Genomic DNA, 20,935 nt, shown 5'->3' on the forward strand with positions numbered 1-20,935 from the left:
GTAAAATAGTTTAGATTTGGAGATCTTGGAGTCCAGAATGCTTTTGACTTCAAACTCGAGTTCTCCATCAACTAGGATAGGTTTTGGAGATTTAGTTAGTCGGGTTTTAGGTTGCACGGGTTTTAATAGAGAGACGTGGAAGACCGGATGTATCTTCATGTGCGGGGGCAAGTCCAACTTGACCGCTACTGGGTTTGCTATGGTAGTGATGGAATAGGGACCAAGGTATCTTGGGTTGAATGTGCATGGCCCTTTTAGAGGTAGATATTTGGTGGATAACCAGACTTGATCCCCTACTTGATATTGAGGGGCTTCCTTCCGATGTTGATCTGCTCCTTTCTTGTATTGTTCTTTAGCCCTTTGAAGGTGAGAAACAGCTTCCTTAAAGGCTTGGGTGATTGTAGAATGCAGGTAGTCTACTGCTGGTGTTTCAAGATCTTGGAGGGGATCCAACTCCGAGGTTCGAGGGTGACTGCCGTACAAAAGAAAAAACGGGGTTTTCCCAGTTCCCGAATGGACAGAGTTATTGTAGGCATATTCGGCTATCCAAAGGATGTCTTTCCAAGTTTTTTCAGTTTGTTGCAGCATGCAGCGTAAATACTGTTCCAGAGTTTGATTGGTCCTCTCAGTTTGTCCGTCGGTCTGAGGGTGGTGACTGGTCGATAGTCTCACATCAATTTGAGCCGACCGACAGCAACTTTGCCAAAAATGAGAAATAAATTGACTACCTCGATCCGAAATTAGAACCGAAGGAAAACCGTGTAGTCGGACGATGTTTTCGAGAAATTCTCGGGCCAGAGTTGCTGCTGTTGGCAAGCCTTTGAGTGGAATGAAATGCGCCATCTTGGAGAATAAGTCCACGATTACTAGAATCGTATTGTATCCGGAGCATGGAGGTAGATCGGTGATGAAGTCCATAGAAAGCGTATGCCAAGGGCGAGGTGGGATGTCAATAGGGCGTAAGAGGCCTGCTGGTCTTTCCTTTTGACTCTTGTTTTGGGCGCATACTCCACAGGACATTATGAAGTCTCTGATATCTTTTTTCCAAGACGGCCACCAGAAGTAGCGCTTGATCTTTTCTGAGGTCTTGGCCATACCGGGATGTCCTTCCATTAAAGAATCGTGATAACAAGAGATTACTTTTTTCTGCAAATCTGTGCTGGGTAGGTATAATCGTTCTTGGAAATACAATATGTTGTCCTTTACTGCAAAGTCCTTTCCCTGCAGATGCCAATTCTGTATGTCTGCTGGAGTTACAAGTTGCCTGGCTTTATCCTTAACTTCCTCTATGGATTCTGTGGCGATTACACCCAGAATTCTTTGTTCGGGAATGATTGGTACAGGTTTAGGATTGATCAAGTGTTCTTCCACTCCCATCCGAGAAAGGGCATCAGCTTTACCGTTCTTTGTACCAGGTCGATAGGTAATTATGAAGTCAAACTCGGCAAAGAATAATGCCCAACGGAGTTGTCTAGAGGATTGGGCTTTTGCGGTTTTCAAATATTGCAGGTTTCGGTGATCCGTAATCACAGTAACGGTGTGTCGGGCCCCCAGCAGATAATGCCGCCAAGCCTTACAGGCAGACTTGATAGCCAGAAGTTCCTTGTCAGTAATCGTGTAATTGATTTCAGGAGGCGAGAATTTGCGGGACCAAAATGCCACGGGATGCAACTGATTGGTTACCGGGTCCTTTTGTGATAGAACTGCCCCCATGGCAAGGCTTGAAGCATCAGTTTCCACGATGTAGGGGAGTTCGGGGCGAGGGTGTTTTAAGATTGGTGCAGAGATAAATTTAGTCTTCAAATCCTGGAAAGCTTGTTCCGCCTCGGTAGACCATTCAAAACGTTTGCTTTTCTTTAACAAGGCAGTGATGGGCTGGACTATTCGAGAGAATTCGGGGATAAACCTGCGGTAAAAGTTAGCGAAGCCTAACATGCTTTGCACACCTTTTACGGAGGATGGTGATGGCCATTTGAGAACTGCATCGACCTTCTTTGAATCCATACGCACTCCGCCAGGTGATAATATGAATCCCTAGAATTCAACTTCAGTCACGTTGAAAACACATTTTTCCAATTTAGCGAAAAGTTTGTGTTGATGCAATCTTTCGAGGACCATTTTCACGTGTTTCCGATGTTCAGATTCCGATGAAGAATAAACGAGGATGTCGTCAATGTAAACAACAACACACACATCTATGAGCTCTCTGAGGACATCGTTCATAAAATATTGAAAGGCGGCCGGGGCATTGCAAAGTCCGAAGGGCATGACCTGATATTCAAATAGCCCATACTTGGTGCGGAAGGCCGTCTTCCATTCATCGCCCTCTTTTACTCGTACCAAGTGGTAAGCTCCTCTAAGATCCAGCTTTGTATATATGCATGCTTTTCTGACTTGGTCCAGGAGTTCAGGGATCAAAGGTAACGGATATCTATTCTTAACGGTGATCTGGTTCAGGGAGCGATAATCTATACAAGTTCTAAGGTCTCCTTCCTTTTTTGGAACGAAGAACAAAGCTGAAGAAGCAGGGGACTTGGAAGGACGAATAAACCCATTTGCCAGGTATTGATCCAGGTATTGTCGAAGGTGAAGGTTCTCAGGCTCGGTGAGGGCATAAATTCTACTACAAGGAGGAGTAGATCCAGGTATCAGGTCTATCTGGCAGTCATAAGACCTATGAGGAGGTAGAGAGTTAGCCTGATCCTTCCGGAAAACATCTTGGTATTCTAGGTATTCGGGAGGTAACTGGGGAGTCTCTGAAGAAATTGCTGCCAGTGCAACACCAGGTGGAGGGTGACAAGTAGACACATTCTGGAAACTGGACCGTTCTTGCTCGCCAATCGATCAGAGGATTGTGTTTCTCTAACCAAGGTATTCCTAGAATAATCTGAAACTGAGGGGCCTTGATCACATCGAACACGATCTTCTCATGGTGTCCATCTTGACTTACTAGCGTCACCTCTTGAGTGGTATGCGTTACTGGCCCGGAGGCGATCTCCGTACCATCCACCGTAGTAATGACGTCCTTTACAGCCTTGGGACAAAGAGTTAGATTCATCCTCAAAACCATTTCATGATCCACATAATTGCCGATGGCACCGCTGTCGACGTAAGCTTCAATTGCATGTAATCGATCCGGATTATCAGGGCTAATGAGGACCATAGGTATCACGAAATGCGAGGTCACGGAACTGGTTTTCACGCTCGGCAAGAGGACCTCTATTCTTGTCGGGCGAGGTCGTTTCCCTGCTCAAAGTTTGTAACTTTGGTAACTGCAGCTCCTACTGCCTTCTTGGCAGGTTTCACCGGACAGTCTCGAAGAAAGTGCCCTGAGTTTCCGCAATAGAGGCATAATTGCAACTGTTTTCTCCTTTCCCGCTCCTTTTGTGTTAGAGGACCTTTCAGACCCCCTATTTGCATGGGTTCCCCGGAGTCTACTCCTTTGGAAGGAGTTGGCGGTTCGGAAAATACTCGAGCATCAAACTTGGAACGATCGGCCTTCCTGTTCTGCAGTCTGTGATCTATTTGAACGACTAAGTCTATATAGTCCGAACAATCTTGTGGGGGATTCACTACTTGGGCTAACACATCTTTGAGCTCTCCACGTAGACCTCTATAAAACAGCGTAATCCTTTTGTCCTCAGGCCATTGAGTTTCCACTATCAGTCTGTTGAAAGACGCAATATAAGCCAAAAGGTCTTGATTACCTTGTCGCAACGAAAGAAGCTCATTGTCCAAGGCCTGCCCCTGTGAATGTCTTGCGAACAGTTTTTCCATACTGAGCTGAAAAGCTTGAAAATCATGGAGGACCGGATCATCTTGATTTACTAGAGGGATCGACCAGTCTGCCGCATTGCCACTAAGGTACGAAAGCTACTTTAGCTTGATCAGTTGGAAAGGCTGCTGGCCGGCATAAGAAATGCAACCGGCACTGATTGATAAATACTGCAAACCTCTTTGGGTCACCAGAAAATCGTTCGGGCGGAGCCAGAGGTACATTCCCAGGTAGGTTGATCTGCACTGGATTCATAGAGGATGTAGAAGGAAGATTTCCCCCAGATGCGGGTAACGGGGTCTGTCCGGCTTGTGACTGTAGCAATTGTCTAGCGAGATCATCTGTTCGCTCCTTGGAAATAATCAGTTCCCTTCTTAGAGCGTTCGTTTCCTGACGAGCTGCATGCACTTCTGCCCTTAGTTCCCCAAGTAACTGGGCTAGCTGGTCGGTATCCGAGGTTTCCATAGCGCCTGGACGGGATTTTTGTGGTAGGCTTTGCGTTCTGTAACGCTCACCTGATTCCCGTAGAGGCGCCGGTTTTGACTGGGCGTATACCGTATCTTCAAAGGTGATGTGTAACACACGGCTGGCTCTTTGGGCTGGACCTCTGTGCACTGTATGTCTGACTCAAAGGGTAAGATGTCTGCAGATAGAAAATATGGGATTAAGGAACTGGGTTATTGAATGTCTCTCTCTTCTTCCCTTTCTCTTCTCCTGTAGAACCCCAAAGGTTAACGCTCTCACCTTAGGTAAGTGAACGCCGTGCTCTCCATCTGCCTCGGGGCAGGGTGCTGTAACCAGTTTCTTCACTGGATAAGGGGAGCAGGCCTCTTGACTTCAGAGGACTGCTGTCCGTCGTTTACTGCACGAACGGTAAGTTTCGAGTAATTCTAATGTCTTTAAAGTCTTTAGTAATGATGTTTCTTGTTTTGCAGGGTTCCGGCGATGGCGGATGACGGGCTGAAGTGAGTTGAAGATGGAGCCCGTGTGATGAATAGAAGCGCCTGGAAGCACGCAAGTAAGCGCTTGTTGCCTGCTTCACGATGCGCTCTAACTGTCTTTTTATTTTGCAGGTACAAGTTCGGAGCGGCTGCAGGGTGCCGGAATACCCACTGGGTTAGATGTGGAAAGGAGTAATGGCACGTGAGTATTAAAGTTCCCCAATGTCTTTAAACGCACCTTGTTTTGTCTTTCAGATGCGGGATGCAGTGCCGAAGGCCTCCGGAGCGTGCGAAGAGTTGGTAAGATTTTGTCTTTCAGATGCCGGAATGCAGTGTGAAGACCTCCGGAGCGCACGAAGAGTAGGTAAGCCTTTGTCTTTCAGATGCCGGAATGCAGCGCGAGGCGTTGGTGACAGCCGATGGACCAGGTAAGTGAAGAGCTGTCACTGAAGACCGTAATGCTAACCTGTTCTTTCTTGTCTTTATAGGTGTTGCTGAAGACTGGATTCAGGATGGTAAGCCTTTTTCCTTAGGCCCAGGATCAGATGCAGAGGACACGATGAGCGTTCTGCTGCAGAGGATGCAGAATAACGCAAAGCAAGATTCATCCATCGGGTGTGGTTTAAATAGCCTCCTGTAGTGCTTAGGTGTCTCCTTCCACAGCCACGCCTAGGTAAGAAAAGAGTTCCTGCTTTCCAGAAGAGTTCCAGTGTTCTGAATCTAGGGAGTGGCTCCTGCCCCACCCAACAGGAAAAGTAGTTCCAAACAGAAGAGGATCAGAGGCTCAACTGGCAGGCAAGTAAGCAGCATGGTCTGCTGCAGGTAAGTCCACCCAAGCATTATGAGCCCGGCGCTTCCAGCGCTGGGACTGGGCATATTTATGAGCCTGGTGCCACTGGCGCCAGGACTGGGTCCAAAAGGTCCCAATTGGGACTGGTTGGCACTCGGAACCTGGGTTATGGATCTGCTTCCAAGGGAGTTGGGAAAACCCTGACCTTTTGGAAGCAGAGATCATGACAAAGCCTGCACAACAGACTGGGGTTTTTACTGTAACAAGAAGGATTGTCTTCAAAAATAAATGTTTCCCTCTCATTATATTAAAGTCATGCTTTTCAAAATGTGTAAAAGATATGCCATAAAGGAACTGTAAGTTTGTTCATTCTGAGCCCATCATGAAATGACAATTCGCAAGATCCATGTGGAGTAATGTGAAACTGCAACAGAATGAAGGGTCACAGCTGGAACTTTCTGCAGTAATCATGGCAATTGTGCATTAAATGTTCACACTTGGAGCTTCCACATATTCAGTTACAGTCTTATAAAATACATTATGTGCCTTTCTATAATCAGGGATTGCAGGCAACCACTGTGTGAAGGTTTTTACGTATTGTAATTGAGCCATTCTAATAGGTGATTTAAGAAAATGCTTGCAGTGGGGGAAATGCCGGAGGTTCACTTTTGTTTCTTCTGTGGGCTCCTGAGGTGTGATCCTGGCTGTGTCCAAGCCCCATTGCCAAGGAGATGGGTTGGGGAATTCTCTGCCTTCCCAGTTTACGAGCAAAAGCACTTAAGGACCTCAAACTCTGCTGTAGCTGGCAATCATGCCCTTTGAAGCAGGAACAGCAACCCTCATGACATCACAGCCCCACATGGCAGAGGGTCAGAGCTGATTTAATGAGGGGGTTGGTGTCCCATTGCACACAATGGGTAGATCTGCATTTCATTGTGTAAAACCCCCAATATCCACCTCAGAATATTCATGTGCAGATTTCGGGAAAGCTGTCCTCAAGCTGCATCTGATCAACCAAAAATGATTTTTGGGACCCCAACTTAACAAGCGTTATAAGGGTAAAATTGATTATGAACTCTGCATAAATATGACGATCATAAACATTTGAGAACATGTGTAACAGATGAGGCATTCTACCCATCGAAGGCCCAATTTGTCAGTAATATAGTTTGGGCGGAAAAGAGGGAAAATTGTAGCGTTGTTCCAGTAGGTCCCACGGTCATCAAACAACGTTTAGGTGACTGCCTGAAAAATACAGTATCATACAGAAATATGGCCATTGGTGACCTAACATGAGGACAAAGGGTAGTTATTAAAATGTAAGATTTCTAGGTACCAAAGCCAGATCCAGCCCCCTGTTTTGTCATACGATTGATGGGGTATCCTCCCCTGGCTGCTTAAACCACGCCTGCATTCACTGGACCTATTCGCTTGCAAAGGGGGAGGGAACCCTTGACCACTGTCCATATAGTTGTGTGAGTAAAATACACATCTGTGATGTCATTTGGCTTATAAATAGGTTTTTCCTCCTTAACTGGGGATTCTCTCTACAAACTTTGTGTGTGCAGCTGACTGAAGATCTGGAACTATACTTGCAGAAATTGGGCCTAGTGCTGGAGTGAAGCAAGGACCTGGAGTAACTGGTTGGGAGGACAGAGTGAAGCCTTGATTGACCCCTTTGATGGTCCTGGCAGTGGAGCCCTGGCACCATTGATGAATATAGTCTCCTTTTACTCTGTAAGTATAGATCTCCACGGCCATAGACTAAACAAATCCCATCTATTTAAGCACTACCCTAGAAAAATCCTCTGTTGTTTGTGAATTTAGTAATTCTTCTATTGAAAAGTATTTTAATTGTCTGTGCACTTCGGTAACACTCCCCTTGACAAATATTGTATTCCTCTGTGCATTTAAGTCATCTTTTCTATGGAACAAAATCATCCCTTGTGTATCGGTTTATGATTATAGTTCTCTTTCCCCTGAAAAGTCCTTTGTTTGTTTGCACGGTTAAGTATTTCCCTAGTATTTTGCTTAGTAAATCAATTTCCCCATTGAAATTCACGAGCAAGGTTGTTGCAATTCGAAATCAACAGTCTTGTGCCCAGTGGTGTTATTTAATTGTTATAGGCATTAAAGTGTTGCTCCAAAAGAGTTATTCCCATTATGAGCGAAAACCAAATTTGTGCACGTGTTAAATTGTGTGTTTAAAAACAAATCCCATTTGCATCTGTCATTTTCACTAAAAACGTGGTTCCTTTGTGCCCTTCTCCTTGTTGACAAGGTGTGTGTAATTTCCAGCTAAAAATAATGGGATTTCTAATTACTTGTTTCCAAATATTTCTTTTCATCCTTTAAACAGTGATTTTCCTAGAGCATTCCCCTTCCTCCGTCAGGTTCTGAGCTCGGATTTTGCATTGCTTTTCTTTCGTTTTTCATGGTTTAGAGCTTGCCTGTCATTTCCAGCTCCTGCCAAATTCAATGTGATTTCAATGTTCGTTTTTTTCTAAAAATGTCTTTTATCCTTTGAAAACTTGTTTTTCCTATTCGATCCTTCGTCCTCTGTCAGACCCAGCTCATTAATTTAGAATAGCATTCCCTTTATTTTCTGGGGGATTTCTTTCTCATGTGTTGCCCGTGTTAAATGCGAATTTCTATGTGTGCTAACTAGTGGGTTTTCAAGCCCTCTTTGTTCTGTAGTGTAAGCAGCCCGAAGTACCCCTGTGTGCTGTCCCATAGCAGTAATATTAAATCATTGAAAACCCAGTTTTCCATTGTCACAGCGGGGAGCGCTTAACCTTCCTGCTATTGCAAGAGGGAAATTATTTGGCATTGCTTCTCACAACACAAAATTTGGTGTGGCATTGAACTCTATCTTAAACCGGTAATGTTCTCGAAGCCTGTGCATTCTCATGCCACCTCAAAAGCAGCGGTTGTCATATTTTGTTCTGATTCAATATTAAAATAATAAATTAAAGTATTCATTGACAACACACCACGCCTGGTTCCTGGTCTATTGGGACAAAGGGTGCTGAAGGAGGATGGATGCGAGACAGGTTGGAGGCCTCCTTAAAAACTATATGGGGATTGTAAAAATAAAAAGCGGTTTATTTGTCCACACACCTTGTGCAGTGGAAAAAGGTCCCCAACTTGCTTGTGCTGCATAATATATTATGACAGGAAGAGGGATTTGGAGGCATTGGACTGCAAGGTGCAGTCTAATGATTCTAATAACCCACACCTGAGAGGATTTGGTGAGTATAAAGGACCCCGTCAGGTGCAGGCCATTAGGAGAAGCAGAAGGTGGAGTTCTGGTCGAGACTCCACATTGCAGTGGCAGCAGAGGTGGAAGGGAAGCAGAGACGCTGGGACCGCTGCTAGCTATGAAGCAGATGTTGGTTTCGTGTGGGTCTCTAATCGCGAATACCCTATATACAGAGGCTGCATGGCGGGAAGCGTTGTTCCAGCAAGCTTTTCCCCTGGTGGCTGCCAATGCAGAAGTTGCATAGCAGGAAGCGTAAATTCAAAAAGCTTTCCCCAAACTAATTTGTGCTCCGGGGGCAGGCGAGCACCAGAGCACTGTTGGAGCCAGGAATGCACCTTCCTGAGCAGCATGTGCCGTGGGAAGAAGGCAGCAGCAGCTTACCATTTAGAAGAGAGCAGAAGAAGCAGACGGCAGAGTGGCAGCGTAGCGGACCGATGCATATGCCCCACCTGGTAAGTTTACTAATAGTGTGTGACCCTGGAATGCTCTGTAATCACCCGCTGGCCACTAGTTCAAATATTGAATACTGAATGAATGTGAAGAAGAAAAAGTAGCAAACTACTAGCAATTTTTATATCGAACTGATACAGTGGCAGAATAAGAACCTTGGGAACAGACAGACAAGTTACAATTGTAATGAGAAATATAGAAGTAATTGCCTATGCCAAAAGAAAGTAATATTAAAGCAAAGCAATACATATTACAAGAACCAATACTGACAAAGCCAAGAGAGGGCAATTAAGAAGCAAGACAATTGTAAACCATATTGCGTAAAAGAATAATAATAGGCAATATTTGATAAAGACCCAAACAAGCATTGGCTAACCAAAGAAGAGCATGGGTGATAAAAAAGCCATTTTCAGCAGTTGGTTGATTTAAGATTGGGAAAACAAGAGTGGCAGAAAGGCTGCCCTCTGCAGGAGGAGATGAGCATAATCTGCAATGCATGTGGCATAAACAGCACCAATGTGTCTCATGTCTTTTCAGAAGAATTATGCATTGCTAATGTTGAAAGTGAACAGACTTTACTAAATTGTTGAAGAGAACTTTACAACGGAACTACTTATAGTAGTGTTAGAAGCTTTTGGTCCCGTTAGAAGAGTATTCCAGGGCAAGGGGCCTTGTATTGGTAGACCTTACAGGTGAGAAGACCAGGTAGAAGTTGTTGAAGTACTATATGATGGTTAAAGACTGAAGTGGCCAAGACCACCCCATTGTCTTGTGAAATCATCCTGACAAAACATTGTTGTTGCTAAAGATTTACTGTGGCAGTGTTGAAGTTTCTTGTGAAGAAGTTGTGTTGAACTCTTTGATACAAGGGGAACAAAGAATTGTCATTTCTTTTTAACTGTTGGAAAGTGAGAGACTTTTGGAGAGATATCACAAGAACTTTGTTATAGAATGGAACTTTCCTAAATGTTGAACTATTGGTTCAAATTCCTGCTTTGAATATGGGGAAGGGAACATTACCCAGGTTACAAGGAGAAACGGTTATTAAGTTTATGTTGGACGTAACTGTGACTATTGTTATATTTGAATTGCCATATATTCCTTTAATATGTTTGGAGTATGTGTAATAGTGTGTTTCCTTTAGTTTATGTTGATGGGCAGGGAAATCCTCTTTAGGGTAGGTATAGTGAGGCGTTTATCAAACCCTTTTGAGTTTAATAAAATGGCATCTTATGAAAAATCTTCACAAAGTTGTCCGCCTCACATTTCTGGCCCCTCACAATGTCTGAACAAAGAGCAAGATCTTGAAGTTCAGCAAAGGAAGTGCTACATTAGACCGGCAAGTGCATGGTGTAAAATTGACAGTATTTATTGACCTACTTACCTGTGCATCACCTTTAACTCCAACCTCCCACGAAAGCCAAATGCAGGCATAATGTAAGGCTTTTTGGGTATGCTTGCACTGATTAAATACAACAGGAAGAATGGTGGTAACTCAATGTCTCCTTTAATTTTCACCCATCACACTAGGGACTGTTCTCATCTATGTAACATCACATGGGGTTATACAGACTCCAAACATGTTTTGTGAATGGAGGCAGGAGGGATTGTTTAAGCGTGAGGAAGGAAAATCAGGCGCAGGCCATGCAGCGGGAATTAAATGCAACAAGCCTCGAACGTGAATGAAGCATCGCTTTGCCAGGTATCCGATGAGGACTGCTGAGCAAACAATACTCTTGGTTGTTTGGGACGAGATTGATAGGTCCACCACATCTACTGTGCGTTCATTATTTTCTCAGCTGAAGCCTGTACTTGGTGAATTACATTTCCATCGGGAACGGTCCTATTCACGTAAAAGGAAACTCTCACCGAGACTTTCTTTGAGTTATATAATCGGAAAGAAAAATACTTAAATTGATTTGTCCTATTTGACTTGGAAATCTGAGTTAGACTATTATACGCATTGTAATTCAGGAGTGCAGCAATACCTTTCAGCAGAGCTTACATTTCACGTCGCATTACGTGTTTTAACAGGTTTGTCCAACTCCAGGTATTTTGGGGGAGGAAGCTCAGAAATATTTCCCTGCAGAGGAAAGAATTAACATATTGCTGAATTTTTGGTTGGGGACCATTAATGGGGTTTGGTATGCATGTTCATATATGAAAAAAATAGAGCCGGAAACGCCCTTTCAGATGCCCTGAAAAACAAATGAGAATCCGGTGATGTCCGAAAGAATACATATTAATTTACAGCAGTGTCTCCAGATTTTGGGAACATTAATACGTAACTGCACAAAACCTGATCAATAAATCACTGAACATATTGTGTGCCCGATACCACCTTTCTGTGTGTAGAGATACATTTGTTGAAACGTTGACCTGTATTGACATTGATTATATGTTTTTTAAGTACGTTTTATTTTTTAATCAAAATCAACTACCCCTGACACTTAAAATGATTAAAACTACACATACTGAAGTACAAGATGTCTCCATTGGTGAAAAAACTTGGCTGCGTGTTTATTTGAATGATTACGCCTACCATGATATGATAAATGGCATTTATAACGTGCCTGTACACAAGTGTTTCTAGGCGTGACAAGACAAGGAGGGACAAAAGAGAGGGAGGACAAAACAACGATCTTACTTAAGCAATTGGCCCCGAGCAGCGGGTCCATTACCACTTCAGGTAATGTCCCGGAGCCCATAGTTACAGGCCCGAGCGAAGCAATGGCCTTAATGAAGGCACCGGGGCAATAACTGAAATATTAATGCCCCCCCTGCGAGGGGCCTATTGCTATTAACACCCAGGGCCAAAAGACCTGGGTACTAAAAGCATTTTTTTTCTGTTTTCCGAAACGTTCCTGTGTTTCGGAATAAAAAAAAAGTTTTTAAAAATGGCCACCGGTGAAGAGAAAACGAAGTCTATTTTTCCTTTCCATGGCAGCCATTGAAAATAAGTCAAAAAGTCAAAGAACTAAATGAGCGCTGTGGAAAGGAAAAAGGGACAAATAGTCCCGTTTCCCTTTCTTTGGCTGCCATTCAAAAGATCGGGAAAAAAAGGCTGCCATGGAAAGGAGAGAAGGGATTACGTATAGTTCCTTCTTCCTTTCCATGACGGCCTGTCGATGTTATGGATTGGGAGCGGATGTGCTGGGGACAGAATTGTTGCCAGCGCATACGCTCCAGAAATGGACAGCAAAGAAGGTAAGTGGGGCTGGGAGGGTGGGGAGGGAATTCTGTCGGGTGGAGGGGGAGCACAACACTTCCCTCGATCCCCGGCGGGTGAATATGGCAGCCTCTGGCCGTGTGGTGGCTTGGAGTAGGGGATTACTCTGTTCCGAGCCTCCTCATTGTCTGAGTGGCTGAAGGAATGTTGTGGAGGTGAGGGATTACCGGTCAGGTAACGCCCGCACCGCAGCCAATCGAATGCATGTTTAGAAAACATGTGACCCCTTGCTGGGTAATAGGCCTTGTGTCATTCAGATCGCACAAGTGCAGGGAAGAGAAATGGGAGAAGCGCTGAGAGGGAGAGGGAGGTGCAGAGAGAAGTGCAGGAAACTCAAGTGCAGCCAGCGGGTGGCTAATAAGTGCAGAGCAGGGGGGACTGTACGGCTGCAGATACAGGCCACAAGTGCTGGGGGAGCCAGGAGGCAGTGTGAAGGGCAGCCGGGGCATCAGCAGTGGAGAGGAAGAGAGAAAGCGGCAGGCAAAAAGGAAGGTATTAAGTTGCTTGCGGTTCTGTTCAAGTTTGAGAGAGGCAGGGAGGCTGTTCCAGACGACCCAGCCGAAGAGAGAGATCTACCCCCAAGTATCTGCTTGGAAAAGCGACTGACCCTCAGAGAGTTGGAGGAGGATGAGCGGAGAGCTCCAGAAGGGAGCTGTTTAGGAACTTGAACTTGATCCTTGCTGCCACAGGGAGCCAGTGAAGAGATTTCAGAGCTGGAGAGATATGATCCCTGGGCTTGAGGCCAAGGACAAGTCTTGCGGTCCTGTTCTGGATAAGTTGTAGAGGTCGGAGAGTAGAAGCAGGATGATTAAGAGGTTGTTGCAGTAGTGCAGCCTAGAGAGGACCAGAGTTCTGAGACAGTGAGCTTTTGGGGGAAGTGAAAAAAGGAAGAATACCTCTGAGGAGGGGCAGCTGGTAGTTTGACTTCTTAGAGATGTCAGAGATCGGAGGAGAGAAGGAGAGGGCAGAGTCGAAGATGGCACCAAGGTTCTTAGCCTCACAGATAGGAGCAGGAAGAGGGCCCAGAGGGGGCGGCCAGAGAATGAGAGGAAAGGAGTGAGCTGGTGTTCTGATGAGGAGGATCTTGGTCTTACTGGCATCAAGGCAGAGATCATTGGTGGCACACCATTCCTTAATTGCGACCGGACAGTCTGGTATGAGAGAATGAGAAGAAGCGGCCAAGGGAAGTCTGAAAGAGAGCTGGGTGTCATCCGCATAACACTGAAAGTTGGAGCAGAAGGTAGCAATGCGTTAGGCAAGAGGTCCCAGGTAGTGGTTGAAGAGCCAGGGAGAAAGGTTAGACCCCTGGTGGACACCATAAGTAGAGAGAGAGATAGAAGACAGGAAATACCCCAGTTGGACCTGAGAGAGTTGATCAGTGAGAAAGGAGGTCAGCCAGGCCAGGGCCTGATCAGTGATACCCAGGTTATCGTGGAGACGGTTGATGGCATGGTTGACCATATCAAAGACAGAAGATAGATCGAGAAGAATGAGGACAGAGGAAGGGTAGAGTCAAGATTCAAGAGCAGGTCTTCACAGGTGTTCAAGAGAGCAGTTTCTGTGCTTCTGGCAGCTCTGAAACCAGACTGGTGGTCGTGAAGACATCCAACAGATTCAGTGTCAGGATTAAGCTGGGAGATGGGCAGCTTTTCCAAGAGTTTGCCCAGGAAAGGAGTGATGGAGGTTGGGCGATAGTTAGCCAGAGAGGAAGGATCAGCAGAGGGATCCTTAAGAAGGGGGGCACAAGGGAGTACTTGAGGGGGGGGGGGAGTTTCCAGTGGCAAAGGAGTGAACGCAGAAATCGGCCAAGGCTGGAACAAGGATGTCAATGTGGTCCTTGATGGTTCTGGATGAGCAGGAGAGAACCTGCTTTGACGAGACTTTCATAGATTGGACTTGTCTAGAAACATTGTCTGGGGTGAACAAGGGAAGAGAAGAGAAGGTAGGAGGAAGGATGGCCACAGGCGGATCAGGAATGGAAGAGGAGGAAGAGGAGGTAGAAGAAGAGAGGGTGGACAGGATTTCCTGAGTTTTAGTGATGAAATGAGAAGCCAGGGCCTTGCAGAGGGTTTGAGAGGGAACAGGACAGGTAGAGACTGCAGCAGGGTTGGCCAGCTCTTTGCAGATTTTGAAGAGTTCAGCCAAGTTGTTAGATGCCGCAGTGACATGGGCTTGGATGTGGGCTTCATTCTTAGCGAGGACAGAGAGATTGTGTTGCCTTTGGAGCATGCAGCAGGCCAGTTTGTCAGAGGGTGCTCTTGATGCCCTCCTCTTCCTCTCAACCACCCTACACTTGTGTTTAAGGGTGTTGAGGTCAGAGTCATACCAAGAGTTGCACGAGTCAGTCAAAGGTGCAAAAGGAGGAGAGAAAGTAGCAGCGAAAGCCTCAACTGACACAGGCTTCATGGGTCGGATGACCGAGAAGGTAGGTGGCAGTGCTGGGGGCAGTGAGGGGTAGAGAGAGAGGTGGGAGGAAAGAAGGAAGTGATCAGTCCAGGCGAGAGGACTGGTGAGAGGGAGGTCTGAGGAGATCAGAACACCCAGAGTGTGCCCTGCAGAGTGAGTCGGGCCAGAGAGAAAAATGGAGAGGGAGTCACAGAGGTCGTGAAAGAGTCCCGAAGAAGGGCAAGTAGCATCCAGGTGGATGTTCAGGTCTCTGAGGAATCTACCATCAGCAACTAGGTCAACATTTACCAGCTTGTGCCATTGATGCAAAAAACAAAAATGAATATTGTTCTAATGGTTGCAGACTCACGCATTTGCTAATCACTAACTCGCACGTTATGAGGTTTGTCTGGCCTAAGCGCTAACACTTCCCCATTTCTACTTGTGCCATTCCCCAGCAGACTTGGGGCATCCCCAACTCTGGATCTTTTTGTGTAAACATCAGGCCTCCAGGTAACTGTACCTTGGTCATAGAAATACAGGAGGGGGTACCCTTCTGAACCCTTTTAACACATGAGAGAAATGTGTGAAAGAATAGGACGTGCAGTGGTTAAATCTCAACCTCTTGATTTGGGCTGCGTAATATCACCTTTCCTCTTAACCCCTGAGAGTCAAACACTTAAGGAGTCTCCGCAAGTGTCTTTTAAACCAAATGATGTAACCAAATCACAATCTATGGCAAACACTCATTGTAACTGTGGTTTATCAAAGGACCAGAATTAGCTAGCCCATGTAAATTCCATCACATGGTCTCTAGTTAGCTGGAACTCTAGGGGGTTTAAACATCTGATCAACAACCAGGACTCTACACTGTTGAATTATGATATCATCTTCCTACAAGAAACCTGGTTGTTGTCTCCTCCCATCTGGGACAACTATGATATCCTCCTTGTTTCAGCAAAAAAAAGCAAAACTAGGTCGACCTACCTCAGATCTGCTTATTGCTATCAAACAGAGTACCCAAATTGACTCAGCCAACTGGTTCTCACCGAATTCTTTTATTCAAATGGTCAAATTATCGAAAAATCAAACAGTTTATGCTGTTATAAATGTTTATTGGAATCCGGACGGGATAGGCGACGACAGGTTTCTAGAATCCATAACGAAACTCTGGATTTGGTTGCTCAAGAAAAACATCATTGTCACATAATATTAGCTTGTGATCTGAATTTACATTGCTTAGATCCTAACTGTTTTTTAGAACATTCTAGATCATCGAAATGGATCAATCTAATCAAATCCAGAAACTTGTTTATGCTTAATGGAGCCCTGTCGTCGGACATCCCTCCCTCTGCAACATGGCATTAAGGGTCGAGTTCAGCTGTTATTGACTTTGTCTATGTAGACACAGTTTTATTTTCCCAATTGACATCCTTCAAGGTGATACACTCCAACTTAAGTGACCACAATAAGTTAAACTTCTCGTGGGTACACAAAAATCTGGGAAAGCTATCCCCTTGTAAAATGCATTTGGGGCAAATAGTGGTCAATACGGCAAGGAACAGACTCAGATGGTCTGAACCGACATTGAATGCATTTAAGAGATATTATGCTTCAAAGATTTTGCATGAGAGACAAGAGGAACATACATCTAGTTTAGTATATCCGGAATTAATGCAACGATTTCAGTCAAAATCCATGCAGATGAAATCCAAACAAATACCCCACCTACATGTATATGATCCAGAAGTTCAGCAGATGAAAGGAAGTGTGAGACATCTCAAACGTGAGGCCCTAAGATTACCGATTGAAAACAGGGCCGAGGCATTAACACGCATTAGCACAAACTATAAAAACTGGATCAAAGGTATAAAATCTAAGTTATGTCAAGAGGACGGGAGCCATATGCTTAGAAAACTTTCTAGCAAAAATGCTTCTCAAATCTGGGCATTAATAAATCAAGCAACTGCTGGAACTCAGGTGGCAGTCCAAGCCAACATTATTAAAGAGCGAGACTGGATTGATTATTATCGAAAAATATATAGTCCTCCTGTCTCTGTCATTCCTCAGAAATCTCAAACAGAGCAACTGTCCTTCTGGCTCAACTGTGATCGTGATGACATCCTATATTATATAAATAAAAGTAGTCACTCTAGAGCCCCGGGCCTGGATGGATTGTCCAATGCAACTCTAAGACAATATCCAGATATCTGGGCTGATACCTTGAAGATCATGTTTGACAATATATTGCTTACCCAGCACATTCAGAGTTCCTGGACTTGCTCGATCACCATTCCAATCTATAAGAAGGGCGATCGCGCAGATCCAGCTAGCTATCGGCCCATATCACTTCTTGACCCCCACAGCAAGATCTTTGGATGCATCACCCTAAAAGAACTAAACAAATGGTCAGCAAATGAGGTGAAGAGAGATCCCCTTCAATCGGGGTTTGTGAGTGGGGTGGGCACTGTGCCCAATATGATTGCCTTAAGTATGATACAATCTCAAAGTGCCATGCGAAAGCAGCTGTTATACTTAGCTTTTATCGATTTTCGCATGGCATTTGATTCTGTAGACAGGAATTTGTTATAGGCCAAATTAGAAGCATATGGATGTCCCTCCTCTCTACTAACTTTGATCAAGCTATTGCATACCAACACTACTATGAAAGTCAGACTGACATATGAAGGTCTACTGTCATCGGCCTTTAGTACTTTACGTGGCTTAAAGCAAGGATGTATCTTGGCCTCGATACTGTTCAATCTCTTTATTCTTTACATGGGGTTCTTTCTTAACACCATCTCGGACCCTCCTAAATTGGGAAAACAGCTTATACCATCGATGCTCTACGCTGACGATTTAATACCGATGTCCCAAACCCCGATGGGTTTGCAGAATTTGCTGAACTCATTAACTGATTTTGTCAAAATAAACAACTTAACTATCAATCTGGAAAAAAACACAGGTTCTAATTTGTAAAAACACAAAAAAACGCAGACAATGCAATCATGTGTGGTACCTACAAGATGTTGCTCTCAAGACTGTATCAGAATATAAATATTTGGGAGCTATTGTGTATAATAATCCATCAGATATGTCGTATCTAGCAACTCTTATCATCAAAATGAATGGTTTAATATCTCAGGCAAAGATCTTGAACTTCAAATATGGTAAATACACCTACAAACACATGCTTTTATTTTATGAACAGAAAGTTATCCCTATAATGTTATATGGAGCTGATTCTAAACTAAATGCTCACACAAAAATATGGAATACCCTGGAAGCCCGTTTTTGGAAAACAGTTTTAAAATTGCCTAATTCTACACCATTGCCGCTAATTCGCCATGAACTAGGTCTAGTTTCATTGGTAGCTTGTCTACTTTGGCTTATGTTTAGCTTATTCTGCAAATGTTTATTGGGAATTGAAGCTAATAACATTCTAAGTGTGATAGCTTATCAACTCATACCATCTATGAATAGCTTCCCAAAAAAATGGCGTGAGTGTGTCTTAGAGACCATGGCTGAAGCTGACATAACTTTAGTCTTATTACTAGAGAATCCCTCTCGTGCCAAGATGAAGTTATATCAGTGGAATTGGATTCAAAATAGGTCAATCTTTATGACTTATAAAGATTTTGACCCTAACCAGTTTGGTTACAAAAGGTTGTGGCATATGGCCCCTTATTTAGTTAAGTGCTCTTCTACAGCTTTAAGGCAAACGTTTCTAAGGTTTAGGTTAAATCTTTGTCCGACCAGAGAAATTCTAATACGACGGAAGAAAATTCTACCAATTTTGAACTACTGTCGTTTTTGCCAAGTGGTCACGGTGAAAGAAACATTACGACACCTAGTGATAAAATGTCCAAAATTACTTTCCCAGAGAATGTTATATTTCAAGAACTTGGTTTATATAGATCATGACAAAAGTGATGATGAAATTTGACGACATCTGTTCTCAACAGCGAGATTAGCACTTATGAAAGTTATAACACAATTTTTAGACTGTATATTACCATCAGGATTTAAGTGTTAAATGAAGACTTGATGTATTTAACAGAACTACATTCCAAGTTAGCTTTCATCAAATGTACATGTTGATTCGCTTGCGAACTTGCTGATTCATGAACTATAAGAACTCTAAAAAGGATGATTGTTTTGACTATTTTGAAGAATAACCAAGTTAAATGATCTTATGTGCTTTTTGTAATGTAATAATTTGTTTTAAATTGTAAATGAACTAAGTGTTTTGTATTTGAAAAGTTGTTTAATTTCAACTAAATCAAATAAAAAATAAAAAATTGGACGTGCAGCGGATTCACATAAGACCAAAGCACTGCTTTAAGAGGCGCGCTGCCTTCAAAATGCCAGTTTAACCCGAAAAGAAACTGGAAAGGTGCCCGGCCTGTAAGGACGACCAGGTACAAGGCTTTAAACTATGGTCTGAACTTACAACTGCAAGCCCACTCTCACTTGATCATGCCCTCAAGGGAATTCCGATATCCTGCAGGCCTCAGCTAACCAGAGACGATGCGCTAAAACACCACAATGAACAAAAACAAAAAAAACATGTAAATGCATTTTCCAATGGTTCAAGAGGTTGACCTGACCTTCTTGGCTTTCACTCTTTGAAAGAAGCATTGGGTGTTGACTTCATTATCCAAAAAGGAATTATGAGCCGTCAGCCTGAAGCTTGGTAGTAGCTCTTCCAGTCCAGTTTTTGCACAGGTGCCACCAGACTTGAAACCCTGCATTTACAATGGAGAAGAAAAACTACAAGTCTCATTCACAAAGAAAAATCCGGAATGGGGCCAATCGACATTCATTATTTGCCATTGAGAATACAGGACACTGATTGATCGATATAAAGAATGCAACAGCAGAAATAGACCACCATTCCTATTAAATTACAGATATGCCTCCCCAATTTAGCATCTGAAGCCCGGCTGTTTTCCTCCATGCAACTGAGCAAGGATCCTTGCTCGGACTCTTCACATCTTGAAATGCTTAAAACCACTGAATGCGCATAAGTTGCCCTTCAGGTGAGCCCTTAATGACCAGCTGCTTCAAGTGCCTGCTGAGTTGGTATGCTGCAAATTTGAGGGTAAAGCTTAAGATTTTTTAGGTAGGTTCCGGGCAAATAGAAATTGCTGACTATGACTATTCCTGAATAGGTCAAAATGTATATTTCGCTAAAGGGAAACATAACGTGTTGAGTATCTTGATATGTAGGATAAGCATGTGACAAAGGTGAATATATACAAAACCGTCCTACATGTAGAAGGGTAAACTCAAAGCCACATATAAAAACAACTACAGAAAGAGTGAATGAACGTTGTTGGAAAAACGAGTTTGTTACATGCAAACGGCCCGAAGGGGTTAGTCAGCTGCGTGAAGCTGAAAACTAACAATTCCTTACCATGCTCAACAAAGTTACAACTTTTTATGCACACAATTAAATAATTTACATAATTGCACACATCAGTTAGGTCATCTCATAATCCCCATTGGCTAACCCTATACGAAGAAATCTAAATCATCCCCTACATTCTCCAATCCCATTGGATTCATTTACTGAACACAATCCTCTTTCCACGTGGTCTCATTCTAATCGGTAAGGACATCCTGAAATATAGTTAGATTATTATCTCAAACAATACAACAGTTGAAATTTGAAGCCGGTACATGATGTGCATAGCCTCGATAAGATTTCCTACATTAGAGGGAGGAGAGAAAACAGTGACCATTCCTTTGATGGCACAATAAGCTCATTATCGCCCTAGACAAGCTGGCGTCCCAAACTGTTCCTTCTGCTTTGCTTAGTCTCACCTCATTGTGACTTCCATCTTAAATCAAATAGCCTACCTAACAATATCCTGCGCATCTTCCTGAGAATCAAGATGAAACACTTGTGTACAGGCGCGTTACAAATGCCATATCATATCATATCATAACCATAAAACACCAGTTAAGCTCTGCCCTCGAGTATCCATTCCATGCATTTATTACCTAACTCCAATTCGACCCTACAATCTAAATCAGACACCGCTGGTCATTCAATAACAAGGCTTAATGTTCTCAGGAAGTTTGTCCTTTGTATCTA

The 20,935-nt window shown here is 43.7% G+C and overlaps 1 protein-coding gene across 1 annotated transcript in view; it reads right to left on the bottom strand.

The window, feature by feature from the left end:
* The window catches only part of LOC138468540 (bifunctional protein GlmU-like), a 552,534-nt gene that overhangs the window by 378,844 nt on the left and 152,755 nt on the right, over positions 1–20,935 (bottom strand). Inside the window, exon 2 of the mRNA XM_069609022.1 lies at positions 19,443–19,580. Within this exon, the coding sequence (XP_069465123.1) occupies positions 19,443–19,580 (138 nt within the window). The remainder of the gene's footprint in view (positions 1–19,442; positions 19,581–20,935) is intronic.

Source organism: Ambystoma mexicanum, chromosome 4q, assembly GCF_040938575.1.
Source record: "Ambystoma mexicanum isolate Mex_15411 chromosome 4q, UKY_AmexF1_1, whole genome shotgun sequence".
Lineage (NCBI taxonomy): Eukaryota > Metazoa > Chordata > Amphibia > Caudata > Ambystomatidae > Ambystoma > Ambystoma mexicanum.